The following is a 25,388-nucleotide window of genomic DNA, read 5'->3' as shown; positions in this document are numbered from 1 at the left end:
GATGGAAGCCTGAACGGCACATGTGGGCGAGATATATAATCTAGTCTACGGGAACATTGCTCACCGCTTCGCAAGCCACCGATGAGGCGGGAGTAAAGGCGGATCGAAGCAGGTACTTTTCGTTTCCCATGAGTGAGATACCATGTAGCCATCTACCTACGCAACCCCATACCCCGGCATAACAAGTATGTACATTGTGCAGGCCTTTACGTACTTGGGTATATAGTAGTCTGCAGAATCCCGCGAGCTCGCAACGTTAGCCGGGCCTGATACATCGACGTCCTAATTCCCCCCAATCCACCCAGTCAGTTGGCTTGACGTACGTGCCATATCTCAATGCTGTCATCTGCTGTTAGGGGTTGTGGATTTAAGAGCCACCGCCCACTGACACGCTCCCCGATTGAATGGGGCTTGCAGTGCTGTTCGTGTCTAAGTTGACGTGGTGAGGATGCTGGAACGGGAACGGGAAACAAGCGATGCAGCGGCCATAAACTGTCCGGGGTTTTTGAGGGGGTTTCGTGGTACTGGTAAAGTACCTTGACTTCATGCATCGAGTATCGAGTACATACTCTGCCGTAGTGCCGTAGTGCCGCTGCAGGTCTCAATCATTGCGGGGAGCACATCATACCACCAACACCCATGTGTTCGGATGATCCCCAACATAATTGACAGTAGTGGGTTGTGCCGGTGTCAAGGCGAGCCGGTGAGCATATGCGTGGCCGCCGTGTGTCGGGCCAGCTCCTGTAGAATCCCGTTTCTGCAGAGCTGAAATACCTCCGAGTAGCAGTAAGACTTGGAAAGGGTATGGTCCGCAGAGTGAATGTTTTTTTTTTTTTTTTTTTTTGATCATCGGGTATTGCTGAGTGAATGTGCTCTTGCAGGGCTTGATGCACGAAACATATTCCAGTGATCCAATGTGAAGGGCTATGGGCCGAGGGCTGAAAACACAGGATCAATGCCTCTGGCAGCTACCATTCACTCTGGGCCGCCCGCTAAAGCATAGAAAGTAGACCTCCAAGTTCGGCCCATTCACATCTCCGGCTCTTGTCTCCTCCGAGCAGAATTTCGTCTCAAACGCACCCACAGCACTCTGTTCATCAAGCTTCATTCAATCCATTCCAAATTACTAGGTAGGTTTCTCAAGTAAACACGCACCCATCCAACCATCCCAACCATCCCATCCTCCATCCCATTCACAATATCTACATCCCAGCCCAAGTATAATCCTCCACTACTTCCTACTAACATCCCGATTACACCATCAACACCGCCACCGCCGCGGCGGCAACAAGGACGACACTTCCCGCGCCATACGCCACACCGACCACCTGCGTCGCTGCGGAAGTAGAGTTCGCGGCTCCCGAACCCGATGCAGCCGCGGCCGCCGCGCCATCATAATCCAGCACTGATGCACCCACCCCCGTGGAGTTGAAGCACACGTCCGTGCTCGGGTCGGTGGCGTTCTTCGAGAAGGTGATGTCCGCGCACTGTTTTGGCATCAGTCACCGCCACACATCGCGAGGGGGGGTGGAGGGGGGTGGTGGGAGGAAGAAAGAAGAACAAACATTATATAGTGCGCCACCGCTGGTAGTCAACTGGACGACCTGGATACTCCCAATATCGCCCTCCTGGACATTGACACCCTCAGGCAGGCGCATATCTGGAAAGCAGAACGTTCCGTTCGAGGTCTGATTGAACGGCGCAGCGAGTGTGATATTGAATCGGGTGACGTTATTGCCCAGGCCGAGGTTGATGTAAGTCTGAGCCCACGGATGGCCGGGCTTGAACGCGACGGCGCCGCCGTCGAGCGGCCACAGCGTGCGGTTGCTCGTCGACGTCGTGTTAACGCCGCCGCACGGGTAGTTCCATTGCGTGGCGAAGGAGTCGCCGCGCCACGCCGGGTATGTCAACGCGTAGTGTGCGCTTGCTACTGAGGCAAAAGTGAGCGTGCTGAGGAGCGTCGTGAGGAACTGCATTTTGACGGCAGAGGCGGTGGGGCGAGTGATAGGTGGAGATCGGGTGTGATGGCCGATTCAATGGCACGGATGCGAGCGGGTACTTATGCCCTTCTCTCACGCTCCCCATTCCATTGTCCTCCTGCTGAAGGCCAGCCCCCACGATCACAAAGAAATCTTCTCACTTTTGCCCTTAGGTACATACCTCCCTCATCCCCTCCACCGGTACGGTATGGACCAGCCAACGTCAAGCACTACTCTACCTACAGCCCGTCCAGCCCAATTGCGAAAACCAGCGCAAATCGCACTAAGCGAAGAAGGAGAAGGAACATGTGCGCGTGTTTGGTGATTGGGCAACAACCGAGTAATTGGCAAGAACGCAGGTGCGCGGGTTTTGAGCACGTTTTTTTTTCCTTCTTTCCCTTCTGTGTATGATTCCCATCTGCGGTTGCAGGGATCCCCGCTCTCCCCTCTCCCCGGATTTCACAATGAGAGAGAAAGAGAGAGAGTTTATATCACTTCTGTCCTAGTGGTGGCAGATTGCCATTCCAGGCTCGGGGTATGTAACTACAGCAGAGACAATCGGACGGGATAAACATCATGCGATTAGCAAATAGCCTCTCCCTCTCCCTCTCCCTCCCCCTCTCCCTTCCCCTCTCCCCCCACCCCCAAATCCGTCGACTTTGCGCCTAGCCCGAGTCATAAGAATCCCCCTCACATGGAGGATTCCCAACTGCCGCATCCATGAAAGAAAAAGCGAAGTGTGCATACCCGCAACTCCAAACTTGCATTTACACTCACTCGCTCTTGCAGTTGCTATGATACCTACAGACAAAACAGGACATAATTAAACCCCCCCATCATCCCCTCCCCTCGCCCGCATGCAAAACGCACTGCTTAAACCTGAGGACCAGCCCCAAGCGCGGCTAGCGCATTGCGGAGCTGCAGTACCGCATTGTCGATGTCTTCGTAATCCAATGCCGAGATGGCCCACTTGGCGAGTTTTTGCGCTTTCGCTATGTCCGCTTCGCTCACTTGCTGTCTAGCCTGGGGTGGTGGTGGTGGTGATGGTTGTTGTTGTTGGTGGTAGGGTGATGGTGTCGGTTGGTTGTAGGGTGTGGGAGGATTGTAGGTTTGCTGGTATTGAGGTTGCGGTGGTGGCGGCTGTACGGGGGGCGGTGGTGGCTGGTGAAACACCTGCGCCAGCGGCGGCGGATGGAATATCGGAGGGGGTGGTGGCAGTGGTTGATATACCTGCGGCGGAGGAGGCGGTGGTGGTGGTGACTGAGGCACCGGGGGTGTTGGAGGAGGAGCACTCCGCGGGGCTAACGATGGCGGCGACGGCGGACTGAAGTCCATGTCTGAGAAGGTAGATTTCTCCACCACCGGCGACTCATGTCCCATCGGCACCTGCGGGAAATACCCCTCCTGCGCTGCCGCCGTGGCCGGCAACTCTACCGGCGCAGGCCCACTCATCATAATATCCGGAGTACTAACTGTACCCGGCTGCGGGGCGAACGTCTCATCGGGAACCTCCTCGACTGTCGGGTGTGGGCGTGTAGAATCATCCAGCGCTGGCGGCGGCGGGGCCTGCTGCGGCGGATTCAAATCATTGCCCTCCCTCATAGCCTTAAGTATCCGTGCCGCATGAAACTTCGCATATTTAATCTTCTTTGCGATCTCGCCATCCGTCGGAGCATCGTCAAAGGTCTTGGTGATCTCCAGGAACACTGCGGCCGCTTGGAGGGTCTCGGGAGTTTTCCTACGCCTCTATCAGATGGGGATCAGGAGAGAGGGAATGCGGCGACAAACTCAGTTGCGCGTCCAGCCTCAACAGCTTTACTCCCCGTGTCGAAGATCCGGAACGCGAAGTTCTCGACATATGCGCGGGCTACCATATCGTCTTCGAGCCTATCATCGCCCTTCAATGCTTCCTTCCTCTACCCCCCGCCAACAGTCAGCGCCTACTCTAGACACCTCCACCGGTAGACAATAGCACACACCGTTTCAAGATCTTCCATGGTTTTTGACACATACGCCGTGCACTCGGGCGACGCCGTATGCAGACCCCTCTCCAGCGCCAGCCGGATCGCCCAGAAGTAGCAATAGTACGTGATTATGCCGTCGCGTCCGTCCATCTGGTTTCCGCGCTGGATGAACGGCCGTATGAGCTTGAGCTCGTCGGGCGGTGGCGGGAGCACCATCGTGTGTGTGTGTGGCTGTTGAGTTTGTGGTGGTGGAGGAGTTGGTGGTTTCGTTAAGCTATTCGGAGATTGGGCTGCGGGTTGGGATTGCGGGGCAGATGGTCCATTGGTTCACTGACGTTTGGCGCTTGGAGCGAACAAAGTTAAGCGTAAATCATGGATCCGCACTCATGTTTGACGGTGCTTTCAGCTACCTATATAATGCTATCAGACGGTCTTATAGATACATTATGTACTTCTTGATTCCTACTCAACTCTGGTGTTCGGAATTCGCGTTCAACTGGAGCGAGAAAACCTCCCCAACACTTGATCGAGTGAGTGATACCGCATGCGTCGGGTTAGGGCTGAAGCCAACGGCGAGAGCCAGGATAAAGACAACAAGCCGCAGCGATGCGATGTCAGTCCGCCTTACCGACTATCGGTGGTCTGCATGCGCATGGTGATATGAAGTCTTGCTCTGTAGATGACTCTCTTTATCACCTCCTCGTCCTATGCGATGACAGCTCGCTTTGAATGACACCGATCAGCAAGGTGACACCAACCGACCCTTGTCATACAAACTTCGAAGGAAGCAAAGGAAACCCCACCCCGCCCCAAATCCTTCCGGAAGCTCTAACTCAACTTCCTTCTCATCCATCAACACCAACCACCACCACCACCCCCGCCTCCGCACATCTATCCTTCCTAGACCCCGCCACCATCCCACCATATCGCCATGTTCGCCAAGCGATTGCAGAAGGAGTTAGCAAAGGCAAGTACCTATTCCAACCCTCACCGCCACTTCCCAAGTTGATGGTACATAGAGTAAGCATGTACTAACAAAGGCGCGCGCTCACAATAGATACATCAGCATGGTCTTGCGCCGGGTGGGTGATCGCTCTAACTACAATCCGCACAAGCTTGGATTCTGAACGAAAACGAACAGGAATCACACTTGTGAAGGCCGACGACCTGCAGCGTTGGCAGATGGACATCAGGGTGCTCGACGATAATCCTCTGTACAGTGGCAAGACGTTTCGGCTCAACTTTCGGTTCTCCCAGAATTACCCGATAGAAGTGCGTGCTGCGTGGCTGGCTGGCTGGATCAGTGCGTGGATGGCTAACTGTGAGTGAGCAGGCGCCAGAGGTGATGTTCGTCCAGGCTCCCGACCGCGAGATCCCAATGCACCCGCATATCTACTCCAACGGCGTGATCTGTCTCGATCTCCTGTCGTCGGGCAACGGATGGTCGCCTGTTCAGAGCGTGGAGTCGGTTTGCATGTCGATACAGAGCATGTTGACCGGAAACACCAAGAACGAGCGACCGGAGGGTGACGATCAGTTTGTCCTGAGAGCGGGCAGATCTGTGAGAGATATCCAGTTCGTTTACGATGACCACACCGTTTGAATTATATGAGAGGGGGATCGTTTGATATGACTGGAGGGGCCGACTGAATAGCGTTTTCCTTTGTCATGAGCTCTTTCTTATTCCGGTTCTTTTTCTCTTTCTTTTGCGACGAATGGATTGTTTGTGGTGCGGTAACACCGAGGCACCCACAATGGACGAATTTGCTGTCCAGTTGCGTTTATGAAAGCGAAGATGGATGTCTTCTCAAAAGCTGTTTTTCTACATTTAAGTATAATAGATGGTAATGATTGTGGACGTTTTGTTCGACGACGATTTGATGGGCTCTGAAGTGGATTATTGTTTCCATCGGCACACGTGTGATCCGGGCTTTGGCGCCATTAGCGCATGGCTTAAGCTTCAGGGATCACGTCTAGCCTCCGGCCACAACACCAACGTCACCCCCATGCCGCTATCGACGACACCTCCTCAACACCAACGACGAAGACGATAGCCGGTGTCCTGTTCCCACAATGGCTCCTACCACGGGCATAGATACAGCCCACATTAAAGACACGGCGCTCAAAGATCTCCTGGATCTCCTCGAAGGTGTACGTTTCGTCGGACGTCCCACAGCTAGCGGCAGTGTGGGAGAGGGGTGGGAGCTCGGATCGTGTTGACTAGAGGTCGTGTTTAGGTCCGAGGAAAGAAGATACTGTTTCTCGACCGGACTCTGAGCGGTCCCATCGGCCTTTTTGCGAAGTTCTCGATACTACAAGTCAGTCGCGTGTATCTAGCTGCTACACACCGGTGGGGGCCCGGCATGCTGAGTGGCGTAGGATTACGGCGTGGAGAAGATCTTTTGGCTCGACGAACCGGTCCCCGTGCAGCCACAGAAGAATATCGTGTACCTTGCGCGATGTACTGTCAAGAATGCGTACGCCATAGCTAGTAAGCGAACCGAGTCCACCCCCCGATCCCGATCCCGACACTCTCGTCTCGTCTCGTCCGACTTCTGGGACTCAAGTAGGCAACATCGAGCATTTGCTCCTACTCGCTGCTGCCAGTCATGCTCCCTACATCAACTAATTCCACAGCCTGGCCGAAATCACACTTCGTACTTCGTTGGACGTGGAAGGGATCGTGATTTTTGGTATCATGAGGCTGACACTCGTGGGTGTAGACCAGATCAAGAACAATTCCAAAATTCCCGGACAAGAATTCGAATACAACGTGTTTCTGGCGCCGCGGCGGACACTAGTGTGCGAGAAGATCTTTGAAGATGAGGGGATCCTGGGCGAGATCACGATCCGCGAGTTCCCGCTCTATTTTATACCGCTGGAGCATGATCTGCTGTCGCTGGAGCTCGAGAGCACGTTCGAGGAGCTGTACTTGGTAGGCAATCTGAGCTCTAGATGCGTATACTGCGTGTATTTGTCTTACCGATAGATGCCCGACCAAAGCGAAAAGATCACACCTCCATATTCTACTCGGCTCGCGCGCTCATGAGTATCCAACGACGGCACGGGTTGTTTCCGCGCATCATCGGGAAAGGTGATCGTGCTCGACGATTGGCGGATCAGTTGATCCGGATGAGGACCGAGGAGGACGTGGCCGACGGCAGCAGCCCGTTTGCGCTTACGCCCAGCAGCGTCCTGGGGGAACTCATCGTGATCGATAGAGATGTTGACTTTGTCACGCCGTTGATGACACAGTTGACCTATGAGGGGCTTATCGATGAGACGATCGGGATCCATAACAGTATGTTACCATGTGCAGTTTCGACCGTGGAAAGGGCGTGCTGATCAGACAGGCAAAATCGAGCTCGATGCTGCCCTCGTCGGCCCGCCGCAACAGCAGCAGTCCAGTAATGTCGACTCATCGGCATCGAGTTCAAAGTCGCCTGTTCCTACGACGCAGCAGAAGAAACGGCCCGTGCTGTTATCTTCTGAGGATAAGCTGTTCGACAACCTCCGAGACACGAACTTCGCTATCGTCGGAGGTCTTCTGAATAAAGTTGCCCGACGGTTAAACGACGACTACGAAGGAAGGCACCAGGCGAAAACGGTGACTGAGATCCGACAGTTCGTGAGCAAGCTTGGCGGTCTACAGCAGGAGCACCAGAGCTTGAGATTGCACACGGGGCTGGCGGAGGAGATAATGAAGCACACACGATCGGAGATGTTCAATAAAGCGCTTGAAGTGCAACAGAACCTCGTGGCAGGCGTCGACCCCCCGAGCCAACACGATGTAATCGAAGAGCTGATCGCTCGGGATGCCCCCCTCGAATTTGTACTACGGTTACTGTGTATAGAGTCCTTGATGACCGGTGGCCTGAAGCCCAAGGACTTCGAGAGCTTCAAACGAGAGATATTGCAGGCCTATGGGTACCAACACGTCCTCACCCTCGACGCTCTAGAGAAACTGGGAATCTTCCAGTCCCGGGCTGCCGTTACGGCATCAGGAATTAATAGGACCTCATACACCAACCTACGCAAGCCGCTCCGGCTGATCGTCGACGAAGTCAACGAGCACGAGCCCGACGACATCTCATACGTCTACTCGGGCTACGCGCCACTGAGCGTGCGGCTAGTCCAATGCGTTGTGCAGAAGCAGTTGATGACCGCGGCGGCGAAGGGCCGTCGGGGCGAGGACGGAACGAACGCCGGTGTCAATGCCGGTGCGGTCGGATGGAGAGGCTTCGAAGACGTGCTCAAGAATGTTCAGGGCAAGACCTTTGACGAGCCACAGAGGGGAGAGGAGAAGGCGGTCAGAGCTAGGACTATCCTAAATGGACAGAACGATAAGAAGGTTACTGTTGTGTTCTTTCTAGGGGGTTGCACATTCACAGAGATCTCGGCGCTGAGGTTTATTGGGAGGAGAGAGGAAGGTATGTTATCTTCACCCGGGAGCGCCAGTAGGGAGAAAGGCTAATCACCGTGATCATATATAGCGAGACGACAGATTGTTATTGGCACCACAGCGATCATCAATGGAAATACGATGATGAAGGCGGCCATGGCGTAGATCCGATTTGTGTATATAACGTAGATACCATGAATAGAGGGGGTTGAAGTTGACTGTTTGACGGGTGCGATTATGTGAACAAGCATGGGCATTCGAAAGTCCATGCATCTTTTGTTGCCCTAGCTCGCAAGATCGGCGTTTGGGACTCGGGAGACCAGGGTGTTCTCAATTCACGGCCGGATGTGGCTTATGTAAAAATATGCCCCATGTCCTTAGCTCAGTCACGTTCTCCCTGGCCGCGTCCCAAACACGAACAGCTTCCCAATCCGAAAATGGCACGCGAACGCACTCCCGAATCCGATGGCGACGACACCTACGACCGCCTCGAGCACCAAGGCAGCTACATCTTCGCTCCTGGCGGCGGCGCCGAACCTGTGCGACCCAGCAAACGGCGGCGAAAAGCTCCGGACGGCGGCGAAGAAGCGCCGCAGAAATGCCTGTTCCCGCCACTGTTCGCGGGCAAAGAGTCGGAGCTGGCGATCCAGACGCGATGGGAAATATACCACAGGCTGTGGGCGCAGCAGGAGGCGCGTATCCGCGACGTCCTCGACTCATTCAACCAGAAGACCCTCGACGACGTATCCACCTTCGTGTCTGCCGCCCGCAGCGACGACCTCGACGGGAAGATCCCCACTGCACTTGTCCTCACCGGGCCGAATATCGCGTCGCATGCGCCGCTGTTCGCGCAGTTCGCGGAAAGGATCAGGGATAAGGACTCTACTGGGCCCGTGGTTGTGTTGACGTCCAAGGATGCGGTGAATCTTAAGGGGGCGCTGAGGAAGATCATCAAAGATGCAACGATGGCGGATGAGGGCGTGGAAGAGGAGGAGACGGAGGATATCGATACGATCATGGGGCGCAAGGGGAGGAAGCTGTTGAATTACGACCTGCAGATACTGCAGAATTGGTGTGCGCTGCATCCCGACATGAAAGTGACGGTTGCGATCCAGGATACCGAGGCGTTTGATGCGGCAATACTGGGGGATCTGGTGTCGCTTTTCAGCAGCTATCTCGATCGCATCCCGTTTGTGCTGTTGCTCGGAATCGCTACGTCGCTCGAGATCTTCCACGAGAAGCTGCCCAAAGCAACGATACGGATGATGCGAGGGGACAAATTCGATGTCGAGCGCGCGGAAGAGTGTCTGGCGCAGGTCTTTAACGATGCGGTGTTGGGGAGCGAGACTACGCTCAGGCTGGGCACAACAATGTGCGATCTTCTAATGGACCGCCAGAAGAACCATACACAAAGTATCCAGACTTTCGTGGCCGCGCTGAAGTACGCGTATATGTCGCATTTCTATGCGAATCCGCTGAGCATTGTGCTCGGATTTTTGGGGGATCAGGAGGGGCTTGGGAAGGTGCTGGCCGATGAGCATGTTGAGGCCATTCGGAACCTTCCGTCGTTCAGAAAGTATGGGTTGAAATACTCCATTGCTGTATTCTCGATGGCTAATATGGTCCCAGGTCTATAGAGACAAAACTCGAGGACCGAGAGACGACAGAAATCCGCGCTCTCCTAGAGGACGATTTTCACCTCCGATCAGCCGTCACCACAGCCGCTTCCGATTGCCATTCCTACGCCTTGCAACTCGGCGAAGCCATCGAAGTTCTTGAGCTCGCCCGCAGCGGTCTCTCCTCCGCCTCCAACGTGCGCATCCCTCGCTACGAGCTCCTACCCCGGGTCCTGTCCGGCGACCTTCACGTAGAAAGTCCCCTAGTTCGCGAACTCCTTCTCTCCGTGAAAAAGATGAACTCAAAATCCTTCCTCACGCTGATCTCCATGCTCTCCAACACCGCCATCGCCAACGACCTATTCCCGTTCAAAGCCCGTATCGACGCCCTCGTATCATCCACCTCCAACGGCGGCGGCAATCTGACCAGCGAATTCGACGTCTCCCTCACCTCCTCGCTGCGCTCCACCGCAGTCTCCAAAAAGATCCAGATCAGCGCGCACAAATCGACGCTCAGCAAGCACGACACGCTATACTCGCAGCTGATCCAAGAAGTTTACGACGTCTTCGCGCAGTACTTCTCCACCAAGCTGGAGCCCATCAGCAACATCTTCCTCCACGAGCTATTCTTTTACGACCTACCCTCGCCGCACAGAGATGTGTTCGCGCCGCGCGCGCGCGGCGCAGTGGAACGCGCCCTCGCCAGGCCGGCGCAATACCTGGGCTGCGAGTGCTGCCACCGCACCGACGAGGAGCTGCAGGACGACGAGGGCGCAGTGATGCGCTCGCACCCGGCCACTAGCATCGCATACCAGCTGTACCTTGAGGGCGGCGCGCTGATCAACACGTACGATCTGTGGAGCGCTTTCAAGAGTGTCGTGACGAGCGAAGACGCGGAGGAGGATGACGACGACGTCGAAGATAGAGTGGATGAAGGGGCTGCACAGTATGCCCCCCCCCCCCCCCACGACGTTGATGGCTGACTGACACCACAATAGGGCACTGTTTTATCGATCCATTGCGGAAATGAATTTCCTCGGCTTTGTGAAGCAGACTAGGAAGAGGGTGGATCATTTGCAGAAGCTGGCGTGGAGAGGCTTGTAGGTGCTTGGTCACATTGGGTTGCATAGATATAGGAGGATTGTACTTGTACTTGAGCGTGTGCACTGGGGTTATACATAATGTTGTGCTTTTTTTTGGTTCGAGAGGAGAATAGTTACTGGCTGTACTCGGGATGTGAAGTGTGACTGGCCTGAGCACAGGCGGCAAAAAGTTCAAAGGAAGCCTGCCGGTGCTGAGGAACCGATGAATGAGTCCTGCTCACAGAAACCTATGAAACTCCCAACCACGCTCCGGTCACCCTTTCTCAGCATTTTCCCATCGGATATCATTCACAGATATCATACACAGATAAAACGATAACCTATTGCACCAAACACCGCAAGGTTCTCCATCTGCAACGTTCGTCGACCCAAATCGATTCACATACGGCCTCCGCATTCTCAAATAACCTCTTCCTTCACTAATTTTGAATACGATGCGTGCATACACAGTAGCCGTAGTACGAAAACCCCGTGCAAAACCCCGCATTTAGAGGGTTCCGGAGAGGGAGAGCATAAAATGTAGTCATTCATCATCCTTAAACACTAAGGAAATCACCCTTCATCGCCGTCACTCGGCAATATCCATTCGCAAAGAAATCTGCATCTGACGGACGAACACCCACTCGATCTTGCACTTTCCGTCGTCGCGAAACTCGGCAGGTAAAATCTACCGTTACGACGAATAAACCCCAGCATGTATAGGTATGATACCATGTCGCCACTGCGATACCCGCGAAGGTGGGCTACGTACACCGGAGGAAGAAAACAAGCACTCGTCGCCTTGCTCAATGTTTGTCAAAGTACCTCATTATCCATCTCCGACAGTATCACATCCAGACACCAATAACCCCATTCCTCACGTAGTGCGGCAGTGAGGGAGTATCAGTACAACCTGATACAAAACGAATTACCAACAATAGTAAAGCATTTAGAGAGAAAGAGAAAATTGAAACCAATAGATCGAGGATAACAGGCAAAATATCGACATCCATCATGCATGTACAAAAAAAAAACAAATGTATCGTCGTACGTCATCCATCGACGGGACACGATGATCCTGAATACCAACACCCGCTCTATCTCGCTAACCGGTCGTAAACCGATCTGAAACATGCATAATCTGTCGTCAATCATAATAAGTATTAATAACCAGGAAAAAGTGGATTCCAGGAATGGCTTCTACCTTATTCAGTTGCGCCTGCTGCACGTAGCCGTTCCCCAACTCTAAGGTGGCCTCCTTCCGATGCTGCTTGGAGGGCGGTTCTTCCGGAATGACCTGCTGGATCTGCGTTGACATCGGCCCCCTTCTCCAAGAGTCGATCCACCACTCCAAGGTGGCCTCCTTCCGATGCTGCTTGTAGGGCGGTTCTTCCGGACCAATATGCTGGCGCTGCGTTGACATCGGCCCCCTTCTCCAAGAGTCGATCCACCACTTCAAGGTGGCCTCCTTGCGATGCTGCTTGTAGGGCGGTTCTTCCGGAATCACCTGCTGGATCTGCGTTGACATCGGCCCCCTTCTCCAAGAGTCGATCCACCACTCCAAGGTGGCCTCCTTCCGATGCTGCTTGTAGGGCTGTTCTTCCTCTACATCCTGCCGGTGCTGCGTTGACACGGGCCCTCATCGCCAAGAGTCGATCCACCACTCCAAGGTGGCCTCCTTCCGATGCTGCTTGGAGGGCGGTTCTTCCGGAATGACCTGCTGGATCTGCGTTGACAGTGGCCCCCTTCTCCAAGAGTCGATCCACCACTCCAAGGTGGCCTCCTTCCGATGCTGTTTGTAGGGCGGTTCTTCCGGAATAAAATGCTGGCGCTGCGTTGACATCGGCCCCCTTCTCCAAGAGTCGATCCACCACTCCAAGGTGGCCTCCTTCCGATGCTGCTTGTAGGGCGGTTCTTCCGGAATCAAATGCTGGATCTGCGTTGACAGTGGCCCCCTTCTCCAAGAGTCGATCCACCACTCCAAGGTGGCCTCCTTCCGATGCTGCTTGTAGGGCGGTTCTTCCGGAATCAAATGCTGGATCTGCGTTGACAGTGGCCCCCTTCTCCAAGAGTCGATCCACCACTCCAAGGTGGCCTCCTTCCGATGCTGCTTGGAGGGCGGTTCTTCCGGAATGACCTGCTGGATCTGCGTTGACATCGGCCCCCTTCTCCAAGAGTCGATCCACCACTCCAAGGTGGCCTCCTTCCGATGCTGCTTGGAGGGCGGTTCTTCCGGAATAAGATACTGGCGCTGCGTTGACAGTGGCCCCCTTCTCCAAGAGTCGATCCACCACTTCAAGGTGGCCTCCTTCCGATGCTGCTTGGAGGGCGGTTCTTCCGGAATAAGATACTGGCGCTGCGTTGACAGTGGCCCCCTCCTCCAAGAGTCGATCCACCACTCCAAGGTGGCCTGCTTCCGATGCTGCTTGTAGGGCGGTTCTTCCGGAATGACCTGCTGGATCTGCGTTGACAGTGGCCCCCTTCTCCAAGAGTCGATCCACCACTTCAAGGTGGCCTCCTTCCGATGCTGCTTGTAGGGCGGTTCTTCCGTACCAATATGCTGGCGCTGCGTTGACATCGGCCCCCTTCTCCAAGAGTCGATCCACCACTTCAAGGTGGCCTCCTTCCGATGCTGCTTGTAGGGCGGTTCTTCCGTAATCATATGCTGGATCTGCGTTGACATCGGCCCCCTTCTCCAAGAGTCGATCCACCACTCCAAGGTGGCCTCCTTCCGATGCTGCTTGTAGGGCGGTTCTTCCGGAATCACCTGCTGGATCTGCGTTGACAGTGGCCCCCTTCTCCAAGAGTCGATCCACCACTTCAAGGTGGCCTCCTTCCGATGCTGCTTGTAGGGCAGTTCTTCCGTGCCAATCTGATGGCGCTGCGTTGACATCGGCCCCCTTCTCCAAGAGTCGATCCACCACTTCAAGGTGGCCTCCTTCCGATGCTGCTTGTAGGGCGGTTCTTCCGGGATGACCTGCTGGATCTGCGTTGACAGTGGCCCCCTTCTCCAAGAGTCGATCCACCACTCCAAGGTGGCCTCCTTCCGATGCTGCTTGGAGGGCGGTTCTTCCGGAATGACGTGCTGGATCTGCGTTGACATCGGCCCCCTTCTCCAAGAGTCGATCCACCACTCCAAGGTGGCCTCCTTCCGATGCTGCTTGGAGGGCGGTTCTTCCGGAATAAGATACTGGCGCTGCGTTGACAGTGGCCCCCTTCTCCAAGAGTCGATCCACCACTCCAAGGTGGCCTGCTTCCGATGCTGCTTGTAGGGCGGTTCTTCCGGAATGACCTGCTGGATCTGCGTTGACAGTGGCCCCCTTCTCCAAGAGTCGATCCACCACTTCAAGGTGGCCTCCTTCCGATGCTGCTTGTAGGGCGGTTCTTCCGTACCAATATGCTGGCGCTGCGTTGACATCGGCCCCCTTCTCCAAGAGTCGATCCACCACTTCAAGGTGGCCTCCTTCCGATGCTGCTTGTAGGGCGGTTCTTCCGTAATCATATGCTGGATCTGCGTTGACATCGGCCCCCTTCTCCAAGAGTCGATCCACCACTCCAAGGTGGCCTCCTTCCGATGCTGCTTGTAGGGCGGTTCTTCCGGAATCACCTGCTGGATCTGCGTTGACAGTGGCCCCCTTCTCCAAGAGTCGATCCACCACTTCAAGGTGGCCTCCTTCCGATGCTGCTTGTAGGGCAGTTCTTCCGTGCCAATCTGATGGCGCTGCGTTGACATCGGCCCCCTTCTCCAAGAGTCGATCCACCACTTCAAGGTGGCCTCCTTCCGATGCTGCTTGTAGGGCGGTTCTTCCGGGATGACCTGCTGGATCTGCGTTGACAGTGGCCCCCTTCTCCAAGAGTCGATCCACCACTCCAAGGTGGCCTCCTTCCGATGCTGCTTGGAGGGCGGTTCTTCCGGAATGACCTGCTGGATCTGCGTTGACATCGGCCCCCTTCTCCAAGAGTCGATCCACCACTTCAAGGTGGCCTCCTTCCGATGCTGCTTGTAGGGCGGTTCTTCCGGAACGACTTGCTGGATCTGCGTTGACAGTGGCCCCCTCCTCCAAGAGTCGATCCACCACTCCAAGGTGGCCTCCTTGCGATGCTGCCTGAAGCGTGGTCCTTCCACCCTCCTTTTGTGGACTTGCGTTCACATCAACGCCCATTGCTAAAAGTTTTTCCACATTATCACTGTGGCCATAGCTCGCTGCATATTGCAATGCTGTCATTTTGCCGTCGTTCCAGTTCACATCCACAGCGTTAGTACTTAAGAGATCCCGAACAATTCCGCTGTGGCGTGAGCTGATAGCGTGAACGAATGGTACTCTATACCTGTGGTTCACGGCTGAGGAAGGTTGTATTTGGTTTTCCTCGTCAGGAATCTGTGTCTTTCTTCCTAACCTCAATCCCGTTGTAATAAGTTTCGACATGGGCTTCAAGAACCTCGATGTGGATGGTTGCTTTGAATTCCGAACATTCTTTAGGAAAACCACCGCTAACATTACGCCCGCGAATACCGGTGCCGCAATGTAGAAATATGTAGTCCATTGGGGGTTGTCTGCAAGCAAATCGACGTTCATCCCGTACAAGCTCTGTTGGTCGGTCAGAAAAGCGACTCCCCAAGTTTTTCTGGACGTAATGTTGCTTACCGATACGAATAGCAATGGTAAGAAGATGAACTGGCAGTGCGTATGGTTAGTCAGGCTCGGGGACATTGGATTGGTGAATTTACTGTAATCCATGATAGTCTTTTGATGCTCGCATTCTGTTCCCTAGCTTTGTACGCCTCGTCGATGGACACGATATTGGATGACTATGCACAGGTTATTGGAAGAAACCTTTTGTTAGGCTGAACTTTTCATACCCTTTGAATTAAGACATCAACTCTCTTGCTTAAATTGGTGTCTATGATCTCAGCGAGACCTTTAAGACGTCCATGTGCTTTCTCCAAGTCGGTAGAGCCTGCTTTTCGTACCCGCGTTGCGTCGTCGCTTCCCAGCTCGATCGAGTTCCCTTCTCGTACTTCTGCCGTTGTGTCCTCGTTGTGTAGGCGCCGTTGCCACTTCGGCATACTCCCGTCTTTGCACATGGCCTCAATGCTCCCCCATTGCTCCCGTTGCGCGACCTCTAGCCTGGTGGCTATATCGGCAACGGATACCAAGGACCGAATGAAGAGTTGACAATCCAATTCGCTTTGACTCAAGATCTGTTTGCTCTAACGCGGACATCAGAAACTCATCCGTTGCAGATAGTTCTTAGGTAACAGAGCACTTACTGCGTCGGACAACAGTTGCTTATAGCAGTTGAGGAGCTTGTCCCAATCATCGCAAACAACGTTCAAACAAGAAGTCAGAAGAGTTGTGGGTGTAGGTGTAGGCGCGGGTCGGTTTTCAGTGTACTTCCAACGTGGGTTGAAGTGATACTCTCGGTCGTCACTAACGGCAAGGCTATAGAAGACTAGGTGCTCCCGGCGAATGAATTGGCGCATTTTAATCGTCGGCTTTTCGCGAGAGCCTTCTGGGCTTGCCTTTGAATGATAAAATGTTATTATCTTCTCATCGGGACTGATATGTACCAGTTGGGCGTCAAGAGCCTTCCGCTGTTTTTTGGAAACATGTTTGTCGTCCAGCCTCACCTCTTCTGGGTAATCCACCTCTTCGTAAGCTGGAAATTTTGTCCAAGAACCACGGACTGTTGAGTTAGCGATGTCCTGAGCAATACCCCAAGCCAATCTAGTATATACCACAAGGGGTCTTAGAATAGCCAGAACATTTTTCACAGGCACATGAGGAGCTTCTATGCCCTGCCGCGAACCCCGAAGACTCGTCACGTAGGCTCACAAACGTCGATACCAAATTCACTGGTATTCGGGAGTCGCTCATCACCGTTCCGAAACGTCTGAATAGTCCGTGCAACAACCAGTCAGGGCCGTCCTGAGTGTAGCTATGTTGGGTAAGTATATACATCCAGGATTTAGTACTCATAATTGAGGAGGTACTCACTTAAAGAGAACTAAGGTTTCCTGCGAACCCTAAAGAGTGCATCAGCGATGAACAGCAAGACGATAAGTACTTATGCAAGCACTTATACATACCGGCTTGTCGACCTCACGAAGCGCCCCTTCTAGATCTTTCTGGGTATGGATCTCTAAAAGCTGGTCGCCTAGCCATACCTCCATAACAGGTGGCGTGCGCGAGTTTGGATGGCTCATTTCCGGAAGGCTTTGCCGGAGAGAGCACACTGTAGGTGACAGAGCAAGCAGTCGAAAGATAGGTGGTCTTCTGGCAGCGAGGTAGTGAAGTTCGAGTTCAAGATCACAGAGTAGGCAAAATCCGAGGGCGTCCGATATTAGGAGGGAAGTGAATGTTGTGACGGAAAGATGGAGAGACGGCAAAAGACGAGAGATCCTACGCACGGATGTGCTTCTAAGCCCGCCCGTGGCTTGTTCATGATTGGGACCTGAACAGCATGAAAGTGAATCATGCGTGCTGAAGCCGGCCTATCAGAGGTGTTTTTGGCCGGTGGGGCTATCGACGTGTCACCCAGCCGCAGCGTATCCGACTCAGAACTTCAGAAGTCAACCAACGACCTCCCGAAGTCCTTCACTCGGCACGCGAGAGACTGCAGTTCTTGCATAAAACAAGAGGTAGTTTTGAGCGTAACATGGTGGACTGATTGTTGGCTGTAAATTCGTGAACACTTTGCTGTTCTGGCATTGGAAGGAGTCCGAAGGAAGGGAGGGAAATGCGGAGTTGCCGGCATGCAGGACAAGGATGAGAACACAACACGAGTTTCTTCACCTCGTGAGCCGTTCACCGTATCCTCACAATGATAAGGGCGTAGATACCTGGTTCTCAACGCGTGAAGCACCCAGCTGTTCCCAACTTGCGCGCAATACGTAAAGCCCAATTGCGCCGATGTGTGAGACTTTTTGTCCCCCTCGTACCGAGACCTGCGGCGCACTTTTTTATATTCTTCTCCCTTCCGAATCCTCCCGTCGTTTGCGAACTTACCAGAACATCACTAAAGCCTGCTCGATTTCCACTCCTTCTCGTCTGCGCTTCGGCGATTTTCATTCGGTCGATTTGGAGGCGGAAGTCCGTGCCTGTCGTTTGGTTGTTTGTTGATTGTCTGAATTTGCGGGTTTGGCCGTCAGCTGCAGATGTTGTGACTGGCCCTAAACGTGTAGTCACACTGCAAGCCCTTCCCCTCCACTCTGTGGCTGTTGTGCGAGAGGGCGGCGGAATATGGTAGGTACTCATGGGCGATCAGTGAACGGGGTGTCGCATCGTGTAGGCAATGGGCTCTCCTCCGCTGTTCACTTCGGCTCAATATCGCGACCTCCTGCCCCAAACCCTCCTTCGTGCCCCTCTGTTCTATCGACTCATCGTAAACCTCCGGTACCATGTTGTTCGTCATGGTGGAGTGGTTCTCCCGCTTTAAATTGCGAGGGGACGAGGTCGAGAGCGTGTCGAGGTTAAGATCCGCTTGGGACGGAGCCGGTTGGATTGTTGGCCGCACATACGATATAGGCTTCCAATCATCAGATTTGCGGTATGTGATGAGAGGTTACTGCAGAAGGGTTTGGATTTATTGATGCAAAGTACTTGGGCGGAGAAGAGGTTACATCGACTTTGCCGCGGATGACCCTGCGCCTGTGCGCTACTTTAACGCTGCAGGCGGGCTCCCCTCCGCCTGCAGCGTTACTTTTTCCCCCGCCAGCACACGACCACCATGGTTACATACATACAGGATCGGAACATTCACGGGCAACAATTTCCATCAGAAACGCGTCACGAGTTACTAGGAAGTAGCCAGTCGAAGCCCTTCAACAGGATGGAGTAGGTAACTACCTATTGGTGATTATTTCGCGGTCGAAAATCAAGACTCGAGTTACCTAGTGCATCCACCGCAACGAGAGGCACCACTGCGTTTATCGGGGGATTGACAGTGGTCTGTCAGATCGACTTCCATGCCGTGGGGAAAGTCCTGTTCCCACCGAGCCATTGGAATCATGTTCTCGGACTACGGCGGCGGGCGCGGGAGTTTTGCAGGACTAACCCACTCTCCGAGGCGCAACACGCAGCGAGCGCGAGGGCATGCGGTGGGGGACAGTCAAACGACGAATGCGGGGAAGAGCCACCATGTTCACCGAAACCCAAGCAGCCAGGTGTGCGAAGAATGCGCAGCGAGGCTCCGGGTCTGGCCCGATGCACGCCCAACAAGCCCGCCAGCACCTGGATAAACTCCGATCGAATGAACCAGATATCGACTTGGAGACCTGGTGTGCTGGACTAGCCGGACGCACAAGCTGTGAATCGCTGCCACGGCAACCGGTCCGGAGTCCGGACGACGACGACGACGACGCATGTCCCTCTCGGCCTTGTTAGCTCACCGAAAGAGGATTAGGTATATATCTGAGAAGAATTGGTAGGAAGCCAGAGACTGGTACATAAAGAGAGTTCGGAACCAAGGGTATATATCTACAGGGCGAGCAGCAGCCGGTACCGGGGCCCAGTCTCGGCCCAGGTAGAAAACTGAAACGAAACGGAGACGAGAAATCAATTACTAAGCCCCCCCGTTGCCCATATTCCCACCCTTTCGTCCGAATCGTCTCGACAATCATTGTGCTGGTACAATCAAATCGTTACTAACCCGCTGCTGCCCGCATTCCCGCCCACAAACCAATCCATAAACTTATCGTTTTTGCGGGATTAGCATACGGGTTTATGTCCAACATGTTACATCTTACGAGCTGGTGAATATAAACCTTGGGTGCAATGGATGTAGATATCTAAGGGCCCGTTTGGATGGCCTCAGTTTTCAGTTCCAGTTTTAGAGCGAAATTCAGTTCCCCGACGGGACACCGAATTCTGTCCAGTTTCAGTTTCCGGAGAACTGTAAGGTGAACAGAGTGTTTGGCAGTTCTCAGATTCCTCAGCCATAAGTCTGAATAATAGGCTTCACCAGAACTCTAATAGTGGACACATTGTGGCCCCGCTTTTTTCTCATGGTTGAAGTTAAAATGCGATACTAAGTGGCGGCAAAGAAATGACCTCTTGAGGTCAGTATCAGTTTCGTCGCTGGAGCCGCACGGTTTCGGTTTCTTTTTTTAAGTTTTTGTGCCATCCAAACGGGGTCTCAGTTCTATTTGCTCAGTTTCTCGAAAAACTGACAGTTTTCGCTAAAACTGAGGCCATCCAAACGGTCCCTAAACTGAAATCATTGTTTCGCGAAGGTATTTACGTTTGCAAGTCGTCGTCAGCGAGATCACCAGCAAGACCAAGGCAAGGATTGACGAACAGCATCCATTCATGGTAGGAAGACCCGACTGTAGTCCCGACGGAGGTGAATTGCGCCAATTGATAGGAATAGCTGAGGTCAATGTTGTAATATCGAGTCGTTCGCTCCTTACTCGTCCGTTACTTGGTCGTTCATTGCGTGATCATGACGGCGGTAGGAGCACTGGCCACCTACCACCCCACTTTTATGTTTTCTCCCGAGGCCTTCAGACTCTCTCAATACACTAGGTATTCATTCATACTTTCCGACAGTCAATCCGAAGCATGCCATCGGGTGATAATGCATGATGATAGCGAAGTTGGAGTTCAGTGAGTAAGGTAACGCGAGCAAATTCTAGTCATCCATGATCCATATATTCACCAAAAGAAACCCATAATCCCATCGTCAGTTATCCTCCGATATCCCACCGACAATTAATGATAAATCCCGTACATCAACACCCACTTGATCACGCACATTCTATCGTCGTCAAAGCAGTCGACGGTCAGTTCAATCTCTGCGAGCATGATATCAGAATCCAAAGCTGGGAAACAGAAGGCTTTCTGGAGATGGTTCGCACCTTCTTACGTTGTGGCACCTGCTTTGCGTAACCGCTCCACTACCGCAAGATGGTCTCCTTTCAATGCTGCTTGCAAGGCTGTATTTCCCCAGTCTGATGGCATTGACATCGGCTCCCTTCTTCAAGAGCTGCTCCACTATGACAAGGTGGCCGCCTGATGATGCTGCTTGTAGGGCGGTTCCTCTTCAGACTGATGGTCCTGCATTGACATCCGCCCCCCTATCCAAGAGTCGGTCCACCACCGCAAGATGGCCACCTGCCGATGCGGCTTGCAGGGCTGTCCTTCCGTTGAATCTTGCTGGCGGGGCCTTGAAACCGACTCTATTCTCCAACAGTCGGTCAACCACTGCAAGATGGCCTCCGCCAGATGCTGCTTGGAGGGCGGTTCTTCCGGACCATTCCGCCGGCGCTGAATTCATATTGGCTCCACTCTCCAGAAGCCGCTCCACTACCGCAAGATGACCTCCTTCTGATGCTGCTTATAGAGCTTTTCTCCCGTACTCTGCTGGTGCGGCATTGACATCGGCCCCCTTCTCCAAGAGTTGCTCCATTACATCAAGGTGACCTCCTTCCGACGCTGCTTGTAGGGCTGCTCTTCCGTCGAATCTGGCTGGCGCCGCATTGACATCGGCGTCATTCTCCAAGAGTCGCTCCACCACCGAAAGATGGCCTCTGCCCGATGCTGCTTGGAGAGCTGTTCTTCCGGACCATTCTATTGGCGCTGCATTCGTATTGGCCCCACTCTCCAGGAGCTGTTCAACTACTGCATGGTGGCCTCCTTCCGACGCAGCCTGTAGGGCTGTTCCCTCTTTACATTCTCCAGGTGCTGCGTTGACATATGCCCCCTTCTCCGAGAGTCTTTTCACTACAGCAAGATGGCCTCGTTCCGATGCTGCTTGTAGTGCAGGTCCTCCGAGTTTTACTGGTGCGGCGTTGGAATCTCCCTCATTCTCCAAGAGTCTCTTTACAATGAAAAGGTTGCCTCTTTCGGATGCTGCTTGTAGGGCGGTTCTTCCCGACCATTCTGCCGCCGCTGCGTTGACATCCGCTCCTGTCTCCAGCAGCCGCTCCACTATGGCGAGATCGCCTTTTTCCGATGCAGCCTGTAGGGCTGTTCGTCCTTCTGATTTTGCTGGCTCCGCGTTGACATGCGCCCCCTTCTCCAAGAGGTGATTTCCTTGCGAGGCCGCTTGTAGTGCTGTTCTTCCTTTTCGATCGGCTGGTGTTGCGTTGACATCGGCCCCATTCTCCAAGAGCCGCTTAATTACTGAAAGGTGGCCTCTTTCCGATGCTGCTTGTAACGCTGTTCGCCCTTCGGATCGTGCTGGTGCTGCATTGATATGAGCTCCCTTCAATAAGAGCTGTTCCACTACCGCAAGATGGCCTCCTTCCGAAGCTGCTTGTAGGGCTGTTCGTCCTTCGATTTCAGCTGGCGCCACGTTAACACTGGCTCCATTATCCAAGAGCAGTTCCACTACGGCATGGTTGCCTCCTTGCGATGCTGCTTGTAGGGCTGTTCTTCCTCTACATCCTGCCGGTGCTGCGTTGACACGGGCCCCCATCGCCAATAGCCGTTCCACTACTATGAGGTGCCCCCCATCAGCTGCTGCTTGGAGGGCCGTTCTTCCGTATCTTGCAGGGGCCGCATTGACATCCGCCGTTCTCTCCAAGAGCCGCTCTACTATTGCAATATGGCCTCCTTCCGATGCCGCCTGCAGGGCTGTTCGTCCTTCGGATTTTGCAGGTGCTGCATTGACATTGGCCCCCTTCTCCAAGAGCCGTTTCACGATTGCAAGATGCCCTCCTTCCGATGCTGCCTGAAGAGCCGTTCTTCCACCGTTCGGCTGTGGGTTGGCATGTACATCGGCGCCCATCGCTAAAAGCTGCTCGACCATTGCACCGTCTCCAAAGCCTGCTGCATATTGCAATGCCGCCATTTTCCCATCGTTCCAATTAATGTCCACAGCTTCGGCGGTTAGGAGATCGTGAACCATGCTACTATGGCCCGAGCCGATTGCATGGATGAATGGCCCCTTATATCTCGGATCCGCGGTTGCGGAAGAAATGTGGTTTTCCTCATCCGGAATCTTGGACTTTCCCCCCTGAATTCGCGAAATCGTAGGTATACCGTTGTAGAACATCTCGCTGAATTCTCTCAGTGGACCTCGGAGATACTTTAGGAAACCCACGGTCAAAATCACGGCTAGAAATACTGGTACGGCGATGTAGAAATAGCTGGTCCACTGCGGGTTGTCTGCAAGCAAGTCGACATTCATCCCGTACAAACTCTGTTATACAATTGCAGTGATCAGAAAGCAACTCTCAAAGTTTCCGAATATACCGGTATAAGATAGGGGCCCACCGAGACGACAGGAAGACGAACTAATAGACAGAAATGATTAGTGAGGCATGGAATATTGGAGCAGTGGTGAAGTTACGGTAATCCATGATAGTCTCTTGATGCTGGCGTTCTGCTCTCTGACTTTGCAAGCCTCGTCGATTGACACGATGTTGGACGACTAAGTATGAACAGGATTATTAGAAGAATCCCTGCGAAGAGTGGGCGTCCAATGCTACCCTCTGAATCAAGACATCAACCCTCTCACTCAAATTCGTTTGTACAACGGCGGCGTTATTTTTCAGCTGTTCCAGTGCTCTGTTCAGGTCGCTACTAGGGTCCTCCTCCTTCCGTACTTCTTGCGTTGCGCCCTCGTTTGTCATCGAAGGCGGATACCACTTCCGAGTCATACTACTCCCGTCCGTGGCTAGTAGTATGGCCTCAATGCTCCCACTTTGCTCCCGCTGCGCGATCTCGAGCCGGGTTGCTATGTCGGCAACAGTAACCAAGGATCGAATGAAGAGTTGACAGTCCAGTTCGCTTTGGCTCAAGATCTGTTTGCTCTATATGAATTTGGACCTCAGCAATCGTAATCATCATTAGTTGGCGGCGCCGGCGTTGACCAAAGCGGGGCCAACGTGGAAACCGCGACATAACTCGGGTTTGAACGGAAAACGTACTGCGTCGGACAACAGTTGCTTATAGCAGTCGATGAGGGTATCCCAACTATCGCATACACCACTCAGACAAGAAGTCAAAAGTGAGGTAGGTGTAGGCGGCATACGTGCACCGGTCCGGCTTTCAGAGTACTTTCATCGTGGATTGAAGTGATACGGTCTACCACCGGCGGCAATGCTATAGAAGACCAGACACTCCCGGCGACTGAATCGGCGTCTCCAACCTGTCGTCAGCTCAGATCGTGGATGACTTCTGAATAGTAGTATAACTCACTTTGAACGATAGAAGGTAATCGTTTTCTCATCTGACGATATGTCTACCAGTCGGGCGCCCAGAGCCTCCCGCTCTTTCTTCGCGACACTTCTGTTGCCTCCGCGGCCGCCGGGCACTGCCACCTGAAGTTGTGGGGAATTTTTGCCCACGAACCACGGATTGTTTCGTGAGCGATGTAGGTATCCCAATGCCCGAAACAATCCTGCACATACCGCAGGTGGTCTTGGGATCTCCAGAACACTGTTCACAGACACATGAGGAACTTCCACTGCCTGCCGAAAACCCCAAAGACTCGCCACGCCGGCTGACATATGCCGATCCTAAAATCGCCGGTATTTGCGATCCGTTCAACAGTGCCCCGAAGCGTCTGTAGAGTATGTCCAACAACCAGTGTGGAGCGTCCTGTGAGTAGCTGTTTCTGATCAGCATATGTAGACCTAGATAAGTTTTTACTATCGAGGAACCCACTTGAAGAGAACCAGTTTATCGTCCAACTCCTACATAAAGGATGTGTATCAGCGATATACGGTAGATACTACATAGTAGATAGTAGCAAGTCGCCACGTATTTACACGTACTATACATACCGAATCATCAACCTGAGAAAGCGCTGCTTCCATGTCTTCCCTAGTACGAATCTCCACGAGCCGTTCATCCAGCCACACCTCCATAACAGGTGGCGTACCAGAGCTCGGCGAATGGCTCATTTCCGGAATGCTGTCGCAGCCAGAGGGCGTGACTAACAGTCGAAAGATACCTATCTACCCAACTGACGGTTCTTCTCTTGGGCGCAGGCAGGGCGACCTTGAAGTCGAGCTTGAATTAGTATATGCAGTGCGTGAAATCCGAGAGCGGCCGATAATTACTTCACTACCGGAACCTATGCGGGAAAGTTAGTGTTGCGCGGAGAGGTGGAGACGGCAATACTATAGACGCGAGGTTCCCGGGTCCCTGCTCAGAGAGTACTGCCTATATGTATGTAGATGGTAGATACATGTGCGGCACAGCTGTCGACTTATCGCACAGCCAGAGCGGAGTTGACTCAGCCCATACAGTAATCTGGTGGGTGCCGAATCTGAACTTTGGACTTGATTGGGCGCACCAGCGCCTCGAGAACATATATTTCCTTCTACCTTGTACCGTGGTTGCGGGTTTTCGACTGCGCCATGACTCGACACAGCGCAAGTACCCAGGTAC

At 53.5% G+C, this 25,388-nt stretch overlaps 8 protein-coding genes across 8 annotated transcripts; 3 read left to right on the top strand and 5 right to left on the bottom strand.

The window, feature by feature from the left end:
* Positions 1–903: 903 nt before the first annotated feature.
* On the bottom strand, positions 904–2,147 carry BZA05DRAFT_409518 (uncharacterized protein). The gene is made up of 2 exons (XM_051484805.1): positions 1,566–2,147; positions 904–1,487 (listed from the first exon to the last, which is right to left on the bottom strand). Exons 1-2 carry the CDS (start codon positions 1,974–1,976, stop codon positions 1,254–1,256), a joined length of 645 nt encoding a protein of 214 aa, XP_051335894.1. The 5' UTR covers positions 1,977–2,147; the 3' UTR covers positions 904–1,253.
* Positions 2,148–2,852: 705 nt separating this feature from the next.
* BZA05DRAFT_343101 (Vta1 like-domain-containing protein) lies at positions 2,853–4,093 on the bottom strand (the record flags this gene model as incomplete). The annotated part of the gene is made up of 3 exons (XM_051481069.1): positions 2,853–3,717; positions 3,768–3,895; positions 3,959–4,093. 3 exons carry the CDS (start codon positions 4,091–4,093, stop codon positions 2,853–2,855), a joined length of 1,128 nt encoding a protein of 375 aa, XP_051335893.1.
* A 645-nt stretch (positions 4,094–4,738) lies between these two features.
* Positions 4,739–5,585, top strand: BZA05DRAFT_171830 (ubiquitin-conjugating enzyme/RWD-like protein). The gene is made up of 4 exons (XM_051479205.1): positions 4,739–4,910; positions 5,001–5,025; positions 5,085–5,215; positions 5,277–5,585. The coding sequence occupies exons 1-4, from the start codon at positions 4,875–4,877 to the stop codon at positions 5,544–5,546; spliced, it is 462 nt and encodes a 153-aa protein (XP_051335892.1). The 5' UTR covers positions 4,739–4,874; the 3' UTR covers positions 5,547–5,585.
* A 349-nt stretch (positions 5,586–5,934) lies between these two features.
* Positions 5,935–8,620, top strand: BZA05DRAFT_409508 (Sec1-like protein). Its single transcript, XM_051484804.1, has 7 exons — positions 5,935–6,094; positions 6,181–6,261; positions 6,323–6,434; positions 6,667–6,878; positions 6,947–7,244; positions 7,297–8,373; positions 8,437–8,620. Exons 1-7 carry the CDS (start codon positions 6,017–6,019, stop codon positions 8,508–8,510), a joined length of 1,932 nt encoding a protein of 643 aa, XP_051335891.1. The 5' UTR covers positions 5,935–6,016; the 3' UTR covers positions 8,511–8,620.
* Positions 8,621–8,734: 114 nt separating this feature from the next.
* Positions 8,735–11,244, top strand: BZA05DRAFT_476838 (origin recognition complex subunit 3 N-terminus-domain-containing protein). The gene is made up of 3 exons (XM_051488275.1): positions 8,735–9,921; positions 9,975–10,907; positions 10,960–11,244. Exons 1-3 carry the CDS (start codon positions 8,783–8,785, stop codon positions 11,063–11,065), a joined length of 2,178 nt encoding a protein of 725 aa, XP_051335890.1. The 5' UTR covers positions 8,735–8,782; the 3' UTR covers positions 11,066–11,244.
* An 818-nt stretch (positions 11,245–12,062) lies between these two features.
* BZA05DRAFT_171545 (ankyrin repeat-containing domain protein) lies at positions 12,063–16,676 on the bottom strand. The gene is made up of 6 exons (XM_051479204.1): positions 16,316–16,676; positions 15,905–16,255; positions 15,773–15,853; positions 15,690–15,719; positions 12,248–15,632; positions 12,063–12,184 (listed from the first exon to the last, which is right to left on the bottom strand). Exons 1-5 carry the CDS (start codon positions 16,526–16,528, stop codon positions 12,249–12,251), a joined length of 4,059 nt encoding a protein of 1,352 aa, XP_051335889.1. The 5' UTR covers positions 16,529–16,676; the 3' UTR covers positions 12,063–12,184; position 12,248.
* A 3,958-nt stretch (positions 16,677–20,634) lies between these two features.
* Positions 20,635–21,347, bottom strand: BZA05DRAFT_409495 (uncharacterized protein). The gene is made up of 2 exons (XM_051484803.1): positions 20,903–21,347; positions 20,635–20,839 (listed from the first exon to the last, which is right to left on the bottom strand). Exon 1 carries the CDS (start codon positions 21,319–21,321, stop codon positions 21,088–21,090), a length of 234 nt encoding a protein of 77 aa, XP_051335888.1. The 5' UTR covers positions 21,322–21,347; the 3' UTR covers positions 20,635–20,839; positions 20,903–21,087.
* A 34-nt stretch (positions 21,348–21,381) lies between these two features.
* On the bottom strand, positions 21,382–24,898 carry BZA05DRAFT_448329 (ankyrin repeat-containing domain protein; the record flags this gene model as incomplete). Its single annotated transcript, XM_051487242.1, has 4 exons — positions 21,382–23,190; positions 23,341–23,421; positions 23,480–23,803; positions 24,779–24,898. The coding sequence occupies 4 exons, from the start codon at positions 24,896–24,898 to the stop codon at positions 21,382–21,384; spliced, it is 2,334 nt and encodes a 777-aa protein (XP_051335887.1).
* Between the last annotated feature and the right edge of the window lie 490 nt (positions 24,899–25,388).

The sequence above is a fragment of the Tricharina praecox genome (genome assembly GCF_024521635.1).
Source record: "Tricharina praecox strain CBS 144465 chromosome Unknown BZA05scaffold_30, whole genome shotgun sequence".
Classification (NCBI taxonomy): Eukaryota; Fungi; Ascomycota; class Pezizomycetes; order Pezizales; family Pyronemataceae; genus Tricharina; species Tricharina praecox.
The sequence above is the reverse complement of the archived record's forward strand: the minus strand, read 5'-3'. Positions and strand labels throughout refer to the sequence as shown.